The sequence below is a fragment of the Megascapheus bottae genome, chromosome 5, assembly GCF_031878675.1.
Source record: "Megascapheus bottae isolate mThoBot1 chromosome 5, mThoBot2.hap1, whole genome shotgun sequence".
Taxonomy (NCBI): Eukaryota; Metazoa; Chordata; class Mammalia; order Rodentia; family Geomyidae; genus Megascapheus; species Megascapheus bottae.
In genome coordinates, this window is record NC_143513.1 from 1,979,882 (window position 1) to 1,994,664 (window position 14,783).

General features: G+C 50.4%; 1 protein-coding gene across 1 annotated transcript in view; it reads left to right on the forward strand.

Annotated features, from left to right (window-relative positions):
• Adcy1 (adenylate cyclase 1) overlaps positions 1-10,259 on the forward strand; it is a 98,497-nt gene extending 88,238 nt beyond the window's left edge. Inside the window, exons 17-20 of the mRNA XM_090332527.1 lie at positions 318-416; positions 2,697-2,811; positions 5,371-5,495; positions 6,948-10,259. Of these exons, the coding sequence (XP_090188653.1) occupies positions 318-416; positions 2,697-2,811; positions 5,371-5,495; positions 6,948-7,253 (645 nt within the window). The 3' untranslated portion in view covers positions 7,254-10,259. The remainder of the gene's footprint in view (positions 1-317; positions 417-2,696; positions 2,812-5,370; positions 5,496-6,947) is intronic.
• The last annotated feature ends 4,524 nt before the right edge of the window (positions 10,260-14,783 follow it).

The window sequence follows — 14,783 nt, forward strand, 5'->3', positions numbered from 1 at the left end:
CCATGGGGTGCCTTTGTGCTGCCTGCCGTGATGGAAGTGAGGTGTCTTTCTCCCCAGATGAGCAGATGGGTGCCTTCCAGCCCCTCCCTGTTGGGCCCTGAGTTCTCTCCTGTCACTGAGCTTGACTGGGGGTAGGGGCGTGTCCTGTCCTGTCCCTCCTTGTTGTTTCCCAGAACCCCTCTGTCTGGTACCCAGAACAAAGAGGAGCCACCGTCCACAGTGCATCCTACCTCCACTATTATGCTGGGTGGGCGCTGGCTGTGAGGATGTCTCTCGAGTGTCAGGCAATATCTGACAGCTCTATGTCTTCCACTCAGCTCATGGACAAGGACTTTTACAAGGACCTGGAGAAGATAAAGACCATTGGGAGCACCTATATGGCTGCAGTGGGGTTAGCGCCCACAGCAGGGACCAGGGTGAGTTGTGTCCAGTGTTTGTTTTTCCTCTTCTCCTCCTCAGACCTAGGCCCTGCCCTTCCCCAGACAGCTCTGGGACCCTGGGCTCTTCCCTGCATTGGGCTGAGTTTCTCTCATTGGAGTATGGGAGCATGTTCCAAGCTGCATCCTGGCCCGCTGACTTTCTCCAGACAGCATCTGTGAGGAAAGTCCTTCCAGGGAAGTCACAGACGCTTCCTCAGCCTGACCCTCCTTAGAAACCCCTCCCCTTTTCCTTGCTTTCTGTCCTCTCTCCCCTAGCCATGCACCAATGACAACTCTCCTTCCCCCAAACATAATTAGGAATAGGAAAAACAAATATCCTAACAGATAACCTAGCCATAAAAATTAGATTCAGTAATTAATAATCTTCTAAGTAAAAAAGCAACAGGCTCAGATGCATTATACCAAACATTGTAAGGAAAGTATGACAGCAACCATGTCCAGGTTTATCCAGAAGATAGAAACAGAGAAATTTGGGGGGCCTGGAGTGTGGCCTAGTGGTAGAGTGCTTGCCTAGCATGCACAAAGACCTGGGTTCGATTCCTTAGTACCATATACGTAGAAAAAAGGTAGAAATGGTGCTGTGGCTCAAGTGGTAGAGCGCTAACCTTGAGAAAGCCCAAGGACAGTGTTCAGGCTCTAAGTTCAAGGTAAAAAAAAAAAGAAACAGAGAAACTTGGGACTCCGTCTGAAAGATCAGTTTTACATTGGCCAAAGAAAGGGAAACTGCAGACCTGTGTTTCACATCAGCTCATCATATCTCATCAAACAGCAAATTAAACATAATCACACCTGAAGACCAGGTGGGATTTATCCTAGATAGACATGACTGGTTCAGTATTCCAAAGGGAACTTAGTATATTCACCATTTCATTGGGATAAAACATTTTTTTAATGGCTTTCTTTCTTTTTTGCCAGTCCTGGGCTTGGGCTCAGGGCCTGAGCACTGTCCTTGGACTTTCTCAAGGGTAGAGCTCTACCACTTGAGCTTTAGCACCACTTCCAGCTTTTTTCTATGTATGTGGTACCGAGGAATCGAACCCAGGTCTTCATGCATGCTAGGCAAGCACTCTACCACTAGGCCAAACTCCCGGTGCGGGATAAAACGTTTTTAAAGTCATATGACCCTATCGATTGATACAAAATCTCATTTAATTGTATCCAACACTCATTCCTCAATAAAAACTCAGTCAACTTTCCAAAAGAAGGAAACTCCCATAACTTGATAAAGATTATATGCCCCAACCCTTCAGCTTAGCAGTGTACCTGGTGGGAGGTCAACTACTTGAACCAGGTGTGGAGCTCAGCAAAGATAGATCCTCTCACTACTCTCACTGCCCACCCTCTAGGGAGGTCATAGCTAAAGCTGTAAGACAGAGAAAGGAAACACAAAACAAACAGATTGGTTTTCTTTTTGAAGATGTAGAACATTCTTTCTTTTTTTTGGGGGGGGGGCCTTGAACTCAGAGCCTTGGATACATTTTGTTCAAGGCTCTGCCACTTAAGCCACAGCACCACTTCCAGCTTTTTCTGTGCATGTGGTGCTGAGGCATCGAATCCAGGGCTTGGTGCATGCTAGGTGAGCACTCTACCCCTAGGCCATGCTCCCGGCCCCCAGGGCATTCTTCTTTAGCCCACATTTTTATCCACATCAACTATGTGTCCAAGAGGGTGTTCTTGTGACATGTCCATGTGTACATACCACATATCTTGATAGAGGTCACTCTTCCCATCCCTGTCCCCACTCCTCTCACCACTTCCCAAAGCAGCCCAGCAAGATTCATTGTTCCATTTTCACATATGTGCACAAAGCAGATGGACCACATCCACCTTCTCTCACCTTCTCCATTTGCCCTCCCCTGCACGGGACCTGTTTTACATTCCTGTCCTTCACTGTTTCAAAAGTATGTTACTTGTTCAGAGGAATTTCACCATGGTACTTTAATTAGACAATGCTCACTCCCACTTTCAAGACATAAAACTATCTCTGTCGATGCTGTGACTATACAGGTAGATTACAGGTGGCTCACACCTGTAATCCTAGCTACAGAGGAGGCTGAGATAGAAGGGACTGTGGTTTGACGCCATTCCTGCTCCCTGGGACTTGGGGTTTGCCTGAGAATATTGGGATAAGGATGCCCACAGCCAGATACCAGGAGCACATGCGCAAGTTTCACTCCCAGGACGAGGGCAGTGGCTCCCAGACCCCTTCTTCCCCAGAGTCCTCCAAACTTCCTGTTTCTGTCTGCTCACACGTAGGCAAAGAAGTCCATCTCCTCTCACCTCAGCACCCTGGCTGACTTTGCCATCGACATGTTTGATGTCCTGGATGAAATCAACTACCAGTCTTACAACGATTTTGTCCTCCGAGTTGGTAAGTAGCCCTCCTCTTGTTCCCACCAGTGACAGAGAGCACCCTCGTCCCTCAGCATCTACCTGATCGGGGATTCAGGTTCAGTGTGGTCATGTGGGCAGTGGGGGGGCAGTGAGGGGATGATGCCCTGGAACAGGTGGGGCTGTGGGGTGGCATAGCTCTTCACAGCAGCTCGAGAAAGTAGCCATGACTCTCAAGAGAACACAGGTCTAGGGCTTCACTGTGAGAAAGCCCCGTGGTTGCTGAAGTTCCCAGAGCCTCTCCCCAGCCAGGCTGTGCTGGGGAGCACAAGTGTGGGTCCCTTCAAAAGGAGGCCTGGGAGCCAGGAGTGTAGCCTAGTGGTAGAGTGCTTGCCTACTATGCATGAAGACCGGGTTCAATTCCTCGATACCATATACATCAAAAAAGCCAGAAGTGGTGCTGTGTCTCAAATGGTAGAGCCTTGAGAAAGCCCAAGGCCAGTGCTCAGATCCTGAGTTCAAGGCCCATGACTGGCAACCCCCCCAAAAAAAAGAAAACCAAAAACAAATGAGGCCTGGGCCAGAGCCAGCTGCAGGGTGCTGGCAGCTCCCTTTGTGTTTGGGAAGCAATGTCCAGTCTCCTTTCTGTATTTTATAAAACTGTGGTTTGCTGTGGAACTTTCTCCTCCCTAAGGCCTGTCTCTTATAGTTCTCCTCCTTTGTTTTTTAATTTAATGTTTTGTAATGATAAAGGAATTGTGTAGAGTTCTAATTCCATAAGTCAGGTCATGTACTGTGCTTCCTCGGTACCGCCATGTTCCCCTTGTTTTTGCTGAGGGACTTTTTAATCTTAAATTTTCTTTTTTTCCTGAGATGTAGACAGGTTACCAGAAGAACTCCTACTAGCCCAAAATCTAGTTAAAATATATACTCTCTCTCCCTCTCTTCCTTCCCTCCCTCCAGGATACAGTTAAATTAGAGGGTTATGTTGTCTTACAGCTCAAGCATCCTGTACCCTTAAAACCACCCTGGGCTATGTCTGTATGTGGGTGGGAGGAGGAGGTGGGATCTCCTCCAGAAAGGTTCTGAGATGATTACAAGCGTGCTGCCTGGTCTCAAGGCAGGGTCAGAGAAAGTAATGGGCCTCAAGCCAACATTCTGGCCTCCTGGTGTCCAGCTGTGGTCTGTAGTTGTTCTCACATGCCACAGATAGACTTGATGGTGGGTTGGTGGGATCGTTTCTCTCCCTCTCCCACAATGGGATCAAGAGGTAACCACTGCCACTGTGCCTCTGTAGCTGTAGTTGGTCACTCACTTGAGTTGGACAAGGATCCCTTTCAGTAGGCTGGCTCTGGCTTAGGTGGCTCCTCCACCTGGGTAGAGGTATCAAAGCTTGGCAAAGGAGACTCCCAGAGAATCTTTAAACTGTGTGAACACACACACACACACACACACACACACACACACACACACACACACACACATACACACACACACACACACACACACACACACACACACACACACACACACACCGGCCTGGGGTTTTGACCCATGGTCTGACCAATGTCCCCAAGCATTTTCGCTCAAGGCTAGTGCTCTACTACTTGAGGTACATCTCGTCTTTCTGGGATTTTGGTGGTTAATTGGAGATAAGAGTCTTCTGGAGTCTCTTGCCCAGTCTTGCTTTGAATCACACTTCTCAGAGCTCAGCCACTTGACTAGCTGGGATTATAGGTGTGAGCCTCAAGCACCTAGCCCCATCAGACATTTAAACCCTTAGAGGGAATTCTTCTCTGGGTTTCCAGTGCTTCTCTTATTCTGGCTTCCAAAGACCAGGATTTCAGGGAAGGGAATTAACCCAGTTCAGAAAAAAAAATAACTTTGTAACTACAGAAAGGGAAGCCAGGTAGCATTCTCTTGAATGGCCCCAGTTACAGGCAACAATGCAACAATGCTTGCTGGCTATGACAAGAGAACCAGACATCCCACAGGGGGCCAGGATAGCACAGGGCATTTTGTGTTCCATGAGGCAGGAAGGAAACCCAGGGTCAGAAAGGATGAGCAGTTTGCCAAAGAACTTGTGAGACATTGATTCCAGATGGGAATATACCTGGGCCTTGTGACACCGTTCAGCTTGTGTGGGCACCCAGGGACCAAGTGTGGAGAGAAAGGAACTTCATCCCCTCCCCTAGAGGAGTGGGCCTCTGACCTGCTTTGCTCACTGCTGAGGCTCATACCAGAAAAAGGTGTCCCTAGGAAGACTCCATGGTTGCAAGCTGCACAATTAGACTTCTGAGTGGCTCTGGAACAGGACCTGGGTGGGACATTCTCTCCAGGTAATGGCCGGTGCTGCAGCAGGGCACAGTCAGCCACACTATAAAGGACTGCTCACTAGCTACCCAGAGAGCCCTGAGTAGGGAGGGACGTGCCTCTGGCCTTCTGTGAAGGTAGGGTATTCCTGCTTCCCGCCTGGCTCCACGTGACACAGAAAACAAAGCCCCCAAAGGAGCAGCCTTTCTTCCACCCAGAACATTGTCAGGCACACTGGCCTCCCTGTTCCAGCTGACCACAGGCCATGTTGTGGCTGTTTCTCCAGGTATCAACGTTGGCCCGGTGGTAGCTGGAGTGATCGGTGCCCGCAGACCCCAGTACGACATTTGGGGGAATACAGTGAATGTAGCCAGTCGAATGGACAGCACTGGAGTTCAGGGCAGAATCCAGGTGAGTTTACTGAGCCATTCCCAAGACTTATGTGCATGCTCTGCAGATGAGCACAGTTCGTTGCACAGGCGTACATCTAGGAAGACACAAGACAGAATCTGCTGCTGGAGGGCTCTGCCAGGCCTGGACACTTGATTTTATGGTATGAGTTTACCTGAGGCTTTGGGATGGTTCTAAAGAGAGCAGGTGCAGAAATGGAGATGATAGTCCAGGATCAGGCCACAAACTCCAGTGGCCTGACTGTTTGGTTCCCCTAATCCCAGGATGGTGGCAGGCAGAGGAGGTAAGGCAGTCCCCTGGGTTTCAAGGGCAGTATTTGGTAGATTTTCAGTGGACTTCTGTGTCACTCGAGTAGACAGGACCTGGTGGCTCAATACTTCCCAGAACCATCAAAAGGCTTAGACTAAGGTCTCTCATTTTCTCAGGGCCAGGGGGACGGTGTTATACAGTACCCTCTTAATCATTGTTCAGTGCCTAGCCACATGACACTAAGCATGTCTCCAGGGTTGTGCAGCTGTCACTGCTACTACCACTGACCTCTCCAGGCCATGTGCTGCACTTGCACCCTTGGCAAAGCCAATCACTCCCCTGGGGACAGTCTTGCAGGAGTCCCCCACTGTCAAAGCCAGTGTTGCATGTCTAAGTTCCAGAGTCAAGTCTGAACTTCCCAAAGCCACCTCTCCCAGGGATGGCGTCTGCACATGCCATCCCCTCCCCTCTGCCAGGATATGAGTGGGTAGCTTGAGATGGATTTCATTGTTTGAATTAAAGATAGAGTAGCCAGGGGAACAGGAAGGGAGAGCGGCAGCTACAGAATGCAACACAGCGATCCAGTGTTGTTCTTTGTGCTTCTCGTTCTTTCTCCTCTTTGAGAACACTGGCTGGAGGCCTGGGAGACAGAGAATGAAGCACCTGAGTTCCCTCGTGGTGATTCATCTCTGCGCTCTCTGTGCTTCTGATCCCACCCTGGCTTCCTCAAGTCTAGAAATGAAAGTCACTGCTCCCAGTGGTGGGATTAGAAAGCTCTGGACTCCATTTGGTGGAGGGACTCAAATCCCTGGGCTGGGAGAGCCACCTGTTTGGCTCCATTCCTTACATGATTGGGTTCTATGCAGCCTCAGGCAAGTCTGTTGGCTCTCAAAGACCCTGCTGTGTCCCCACTGCCTGGGCAGGCGCCCCCATTGCTTCCCCCAGCCAAGTAGCTTAGCGTATCTCTTGCACTTATCCAGGAACAGATCACAGAAGTCACTGGAACCCTACATGTCCCCCTGGGCCGACTTTGCAGGGTCGCCTCTTTATGGAATGACCCCATAGCTGTAGCAGAGCACTGGAGGCTGGGAGAGCCTCGTCCTGTTGCCACCAGGGTGGTGAGAGGCAGGATGTGAGCCTCACCCCTGGCAGATGGCCTAACTGCACAGGACCTGGGGTGACACTGGCTTCTCTCTGCCACAGGTGACTGAGGAGGTCCACAGGCTACTGAGGAAGTCTTCGTACCACTTCGTGTGCCGAGGCAAAGTCAGTGTCAAGGGCAAGGGGGAGATGCTGACTTACTTTCTAGAAGGCAGGACTGATGGAAATGGCTCCCATACCAGGTCCCTTCGCCAGGAGAGGAAGATGTGTCTCTATGGGAGAGCTGGAGGCCAGGCCAGATGGCCTCCGCTGTGTCCTGCGGCTTGTCCCCCAATCCAAGCTGGCCTTCCTCCAGCCCCTGGTGGTGGTCAGTACCTGTCATCCACAGCAGCAGGAAAGGTGGCTTAGAGGAGCCCCTGTCGGCCTCTGGAGGTGCACACAGGACAAGGATGCCACCGTGGCTCCAGCCAGGATCACAGCAGGTAGCTGGCTGGGCCAGAGAATGGGCATTGTTCAGGTGTGGCCCAAGAGCCAACAAGAGTCAACAAGATGTGAGTTCGTGCCACCCCCTCAGGATTAGAGAGAACCCCGTCTCTTCCCAGAGGACCTGCCAGGCCTGGCCTGTGTTGGCGATGGTATCTGGACCTTTAGGGTATCTGCCAGCGTCACTGTAAAAGCTGTAGAGGTCCGGCTGGCTGAGCGATGAGAGAGCCTGCTGCAAGTAAGCCCTGTGTCGGTGTCACATCAACCTGGTCGCAGGGGGTCCTGTCAGGTTCCGGTTCTGGGCAATGGCTTCAAGAGCCAGATTAGGAAGTAGGCCCCGCAGGGCAGGGTCACGAGGATAGCGCTAGTCTGGTCTTAGGAAAGGACAGTTTGGGAAGAATTGGAAAGCTGCCTCTTACTGCATGGAGGCATGGAAAAGCCTGCTGCTCAGGCTTTTCTCAAGAGCAGTTTTTTGTTTAGAGCCAGAGGCAGGTCTTCTGGAATCCTCCAGGCCAGCATCAGCTTGCTGGTCTACCTGCCCTTTTCCTGACTCCACCCCAGCTATCAGCCTCCATGATGGCCAGGTTTTCCTTTATCTGTGTCGTCACTACATGCTTAAGGAGAGGAGGGCTGAGCACCGCATCTCGACTTCTGTAGTGTCATGGATCCCGTGATTCACAAGAACCAAGGCTTCATCTGTGTTGACTTCAAGCGACTGTCACACCCATGATGGGAAAGGCCATCACTCCAGCAGGACTGGTCCTGAGGCCAGGGGCACCTCCTCCAGAGTACAGGGCAGGTGACTTCAGAGGATCCTTCCATTTGTGTTTCCTGGTGATTGCTAAGGAGGATGACAGGATGTTGGGGCTGGGTGTCCAGGAGAGCTGGTAGGAAGGGGCCAGTCAGCACAAGCTGGTGGAACCGCCAGGCTCCTAGAGACCTTGACCTCATTTGCTGAGAAGGAGGCAGCTGGGAACAGGAATGGGGAAACTTTGGGGCAGGTGTGTTCCCAAGGGAATGCCTAACAGTTGATCTGAAAGATTTGTGGGAAGTAGACGGGCCTGAACCGGCCTGGTTCCTGCCTGTTTGGGGTGTTTCTCCTCATTGCTTCCTAGGGACTTCTCCTTTCTTGGGGGAGGTGGGGATAGGGGAACTGTTATTGGGAGGGGGTGTTGTCGTAGATCTTCAGAAGGGCAGGGTGGGTGGGTGATAGCCCCTGGCTTAGTTGTGTGGTTGTGCGGGACCAGCAAGGGCTCTGATCATAATGGTGACTTGAGTGGCTTTGCAGGTCTGCTGCTTAGGTCAGGCTGATTCTGCACCTGTGGGACTCAGCGGAAGCCAGATGGGACAGAGTGGGTCCGTTGGACAGGTGACAGCTGGGGGCTATGCTCTGACTGCCTAAGTACTAGAGGCCTGGGCCGCAGGTGACTGGGCTGTGAAGATTTTATTTATTCCTCTCTTTGAGCGGGATTATGGCTATGGCACCTCCTGAGAGAGGACTCTGACCTTCTCTGGCCTACCTTTTCTGCCTTCCTGGCATCTTCCCTTGGCCGGGACTCAAAGCTCATGGGCCAGAACCATGCTGACCCATAGGGGACTTGGTGGTTTCCTCGGTCATTTCCCAGGGGCGTGGCTTTGCGGCCTCGATCTGCGTCAGTGTGCGCTGGCTCCCACGAGCAGAGGACAGGAGCAGATGCTCTTGGGGCCTTTCTGTGCACAGACGTCCAGCACACACTGTTGGCAGGAAAGCTCCAGGCTACTTTAAGGGCTCCTGAGAACAGGCAGGTGTTTCGATAACCTGGGGTCTGAGTCATGGGACCGAGAAGCTGGCTGGCATAATCTGCTCCCACACACGGCTGTGGCCATGCCTCCTCTCTGCTGCCAGGCTCACCATCTTCAGGACAAATTGCTCATCCTTTTCCACTAGGATTTTTCTCATCTGTCTGGTGTCCAGACTTGATGTGAAGCAGTCAGCTCAGAGAGAAGCTCACCGAGCAAGCGAGCGAGTGAGTGAGCATGCTGCAGGGTGGAGACGAGGCTGGGCTCTGCAGGCCTCCTGCTGGACCATGGTGCTGTCCCTGACCCAAAGCCATTCAGGAGATCAGAGAGCCTCAAGTGCAGTCTGGTCGTTGGCTCTGTTTCCCAAGAGTAGCTCTTGGGGTGCAGGTAGGGGCAGCAGTGGCTTCTGAAGATGTCCAGTCTGTGGTCTGGGCCTGCTCTCGGTGTGTGCAGTCACAGTGGACTCTGGAGAAGCCTGTGAGAAGCATTACGATGGGTGGGCTCGTTGAAACCAGGTGGCTCTCAGATGTGGACAGGGGCAGGGGATGGAGGACCAGGAGAGAGTTTAAGCATACCCAGCCTAGCCCTCATCTCCAGTTTGAAGATGAGGGCCATAAGACAGAATGAGTGGGAGGACAACCCCAGACAACACAGAAGCAGAGCACACATCAGAGTCAGCAAGAACGTGAGTAAACAGGAGACAGAATCACCAGAGGCACCAGGTAGGAGCCCAGCCCTGGACTTGACCTGCAAGACTCTGGACAGAGTTGGCTCCGCCACACTGCGCCTGCCCGGGATGCGCTGTGCTTTAACACATTGGGGTGTGAGCAGAGCTGCGCCGGGTGTGGCTGGAACACGAAGCCACTGGGGATACCACTGCCTTCTCTGGGCCCAGGACCGTGGTGAAGTTCACGCCGTCCACCGCACAGCAGCCTTGGCAGACATCTCTATCATCAGCAACTCCAAACCCTGCCTACTTCCTGTGAGGCCAGGAACCATATTTAGCCATACTGTTCCTTGGGGTTTTAGTGAAAAACAACTTCCTTTTTATTTGTGATAAAACTGTATTATATTGCCTTATTTATTTTTAATCTTGTATAATATTCATGTACAAATGTGATAGAGCCATTTGGGTAGGAGTGTCTCTAAATTATTTAAGATGCTCTGTATATAGTGCGCCGATGACAGGTGCTGCCTGTTAACTTGTACCAAAAACGAGGAAAAGCCCAGCCCCTCTCCCCCATCAGCCCCTGCTTGTTAGCCCTTGGGAAATGACCCTGTGTTTCTCCTCTACCCCAGCATGCCTCCCGTGCCTGATACTATAGAATAGGACAGCCCCACAATGCTTCCAAATGCTTCCATGGGCTGTGCCCTCACAGCCTATCCTCTCCTAGGGTATGGGGTGTCCTGCACATGGAAATCCCACACCCCCAGCAACCCAGTTGCCAGCCCGTGCTCCTCAGATTCTCAAAGCCACCAGGGCTTCCAGACCCCTTCTGTCATAGAAGCAATAACTGTAACTCTATACTGTAGAGATGAGTCTGGCCCAGCAGATTGGCAATGCGGAGACCAGCCATGCATACAACTTTGCTGTGGGGTACTGCTGTTCCCCAAGGTCCCTGTCCTCCTCCCCTCAATTTCTGGGATCAGACTTGCCAGGCAGGTGAGCAGACTGAGAGGATGTCTAACCCTCAGTCCCACGCTCTTGATAGGTAGATGAAGGAAGCAGGGCACCTGGTCTCCAATCTGTTCCCATCCTTGAATCTCAACATGGCAGGGTGGTAGCTACAGTTGGCCGTAGCAGAGCGTGAAAGGAGTAACGAGGCAAGGCTTGCCATTTTCAGAAAACAGTGGGGGTGATGAACGTTGCCCTGGTAGAAGTGTGATCTAGATGAGGATGCTATCTTCTGTGGGGAACCCTGGGGGACTCCTCCTCCTTGCCGTGGAGGAGGCAGGCCCTGGGCTGGGCTTGGCAGAACACAGCCAGCTTCCCATGATTCCCTGCTGTATTTGAATCTCCTAGAAAGGCTGTGTTGCTGTCCTGACAGCAGCCTGTGTGAACTACTTCCATGACCACTTTAGAAGGAAGTTTGGATTGGTGAATTGAGACTCCATGGAGGGTTTCCCCTGCTGTGTAACTGTCTCCATCCTTCAGAAAGGTGGGGCTGGGAGCCCCCAAAATGCAAGGATTTTACAACTGTGCAGGATTGTGTCTGACAGGAATGCAAAGATTTATAAGACAGCCATGCACTTTTTACCACAAGGCTTATCACATGTATTTGTGCACCTAATAACACCTGCCCAAGCAGGAGTTGTGGAAGTGCATACATATGTCGCATTCTGAAATCCTGTTGTTTGATGGCTGCATATAAAGGAATGCCAGAAACCGAGTTGTTTCTGGGTTTGCAATGACTTTAATATTTAAAACAAAATGCACCCCCCCTCATTTAGAGGTCATTGGATTTCAAACTGTTAGGTTTGCTGCAGACTGACAGCCTAGATCTTTGCACCACTGATTTGCTTCTGGGACCTGTAGTGTGTCTGCCTCTCCAGCCATAGTTTACTCTGAATATCCACATGGAGAGTTTGAACCAGCAGTTGCTCATTTCTGCTTAGAACTCTGGGTCTGAGGGCAAGAAGAAGAAAACCTCTGCCTAGTCCTGCAGTATCTTGGGGGTTGTGTTTTCATGTAAGGCTGGGGCTTTGAAGAGCTAAAGGGGTGGGTTTCTTGCTAGAGAGTATGTGTCCTAGACCTTAGCCAGCAGGATCAGAGCCACTTGGGCTGGCCTAAGTATGGAGAACTCATCTTTGACTCAAGTCTTTACATTGAACTTGGGGGATGGCAGAGGGGTCACACACAAGGAACTGAGATGCCTGAAAGAATAGTTGTACATGAATCATTCCATGTGGGCACCAGACAGGAAATGCAATGGCCAGAGGCTTAAGCCTCTCAGCCTACACATCTCCCAGGAAGTCACCCAGAGTCCACTGAGAGCAGTGTCTGAGGGGCAGGGGGAGTTAATAGGAGACAGCGAAGAAAACCCCTGGGCTCATGCAGTGGCTCCCAGAGGATTCAGGTGATCTGCTGTCGCAGGCTGTTGGTGGAAGAGAGCCCAAGGACTTACTGGAAAACAGCAAAATCTATAGAAATTGTGTTGATTTTGACAGAATGCTAGAGCGTGGGCATAGCAATGCTTACTGTGGTAGAGACTCAGCCCACAAAGGCTCCTCCCTCGTGGGCAAGGCTTGGTCTGAGCCTTCATCCTTAGAGCAAGGAGCTAAGGCCTCATGGGCTCCTTGTTGACTTCTTAAGTCAGAGCAGTGAGTTAGCTCTTGGCTAAGCCATAACCCACCTGTAAGATTGCCGATTCCCAGCATGGAAATAAAGTGATGGATTCAACCTTCCCTATCTTGTCCTATTGCACTTCATATTCTAAAACTTAGTTTTGGAACACAACTTATTGTGTCTCAAATGATACAGTATCTCCTTGAACAGAGAGAAGAGTGGCTGTCTTTCTGTAAGGCCTCTCTGACCTCAAATAGGGACAGAGTCGTGGCTACCCTCAGACATCCCAGATGATATACCACCTCTCCATTTGCACTCTGCCAGCTTGTGCCCTGGGAGGGTTGTTGACTGTGTTTGCAATTGCTGCTGTCTTCTATGCTGTGGAGCTGCTCAGCGTTAGGCAACGCTGAGATGCAGTAGGATGCAAACAGTCAGGGTGTCATCTGCCCAGGGCTCCAGGATGAATGGAGAGATTTCCCAGGATTGTTCATAGACAGGAAGGAATTGTGAAAGATGGGTGAGAAATTTAGCAAGCACCCAAGTATAGGGATCCTGAATACATTCTAGGTGTTACTTTATACTGATACCAGACTTCACAGACTTTCATATAAATTGTTTTCCAAAGCCGTTTCATCACTTCTTACTGAGAAGTGATGTCTGAACATGGATGGAATCCTAGCCCAACTTCCATGAGATCTGTGGGAACCCTTGGACTTCCTAAATGTGGGATACCATGGGACCATGGCAAGAACAACAGCTCAGAGCACCCTGCCTGGGGGCAGCAGCCTCCCACGGCAAGTACAGCAACAAGTGGGCAAGACTGCAGCCAGAACTTGTATCTCACCTCCCACCAGCAACTCCCCCTCAAGCCTAGGCCCCCCGGGCACATTCTGAAGCACAAGCATCAGGGTACTGCCCCACACTGTGTGGATCCCAAGGAAGCCCACAGCACCTCTGGACTACATCAGGGAGTGTGGGGATGTGACACAACTGGTCAGTAGCAGCACACGTGCCCAGGGCACACAGGTGCAGAGGGGCCCACTGTGTGGCCTTCATCCCCTTTGAAACTGTGTTTCAAGCCATTTGCACTCCAGAATTGCATGCTGGGAAATTCCTCATTGTGTGCACTTTCGTTGGAAATCTTGTGGCATGCACAAAAGGGATAGGCCAGACAGGACATCACTACCTGCTGGCACAGCACATCCCTAAGCATTTCCTGGGGGGTGAGCCTGAGCTTTGTGTAGCTCCAGCAATTATTATGCACTTTCTGTATTCAGCCCAAAGCCCCCTTCCTACCACCCTTCACTTAAGCTGATTTCACAACAACTTGCACAAATAGGAGCGTCATTCTGACCATCTCTTCGTGGTAATGCCATTTTGACTTAAGGTAAGCCCAGGGCCCACATCTGCATTTTCTTACCCTCTGTGAATAGATGGGTGAGCACACCCCTGTCCTTGCATGGCTAGTAAGGGTTTCTACCCTTGGAGGGACCGAGAGTGGTGTGGGCAAGATCATCATTTTTCTCCCACAAACTAAACTCACTGAAGATGCTTCTTAGACCTGAGAACACACTAGCTATACACACAATCTCACTGGGTAACTTCTCATGATAGATTTGTATAATCAATACGGGTCTATTTTTATGTCAACTCAACACTTAGAGCACCTTCCAGTCTTTTACAAGATTGTTAAATGGAGACAAGTAATTGAAAAATTTGTCCTATTTTTATTTATAAAAAAAGTGAATGAACTGAAATGTTAAATGTGAATGTACATTTCTTAATTGCAACTTTTCTACTGAGTGTTTGCACTATACTTTCTGGAGTCTTATTTAACAAAAATAAAGGAAAAATTGCTTGACTAATCTGGGCTTGTGGTAGTTGAAAGATGAGTGTGTTGTTTCCTTCAAGGTGTTACATGATCCCTTATGCTAAACAACTTGTATCCCATCTTTCATTATATGATATCCTCTTTTTTTCAATACTACACTCAAATTCATGTTTACTTTGTTTGCACTCTACCCTTACTTGAGCCATGCCACCAGTCCAGCTGGTTATTTTGGAGATGGAATCTAGTGAATTCCCCTCCCCCAGTCCTATGGCTTGAACTCAGAGCCTGGACACTGTCCTTGAGCTTTTTCAAGGCTAGAGCTCTACCACTTGAGCCACACCACTTTTGGCTTGTTCTGTGTATGTGGTACCAAGGAATTAAACCCAGGACTTCATACATGCTAGGAAAGCACTCTACCACTAGGCCATACTTCTGGTCCCTTGCCCCTCTAGTGAACTTTTCTATCCAGACTGAATTCTGACCCTCTAAATCTCCTGAATAGGTAGGATTATAGATGTGGCCACGAGCACTGGGCTACTATTCTTATCGAATATTTTGA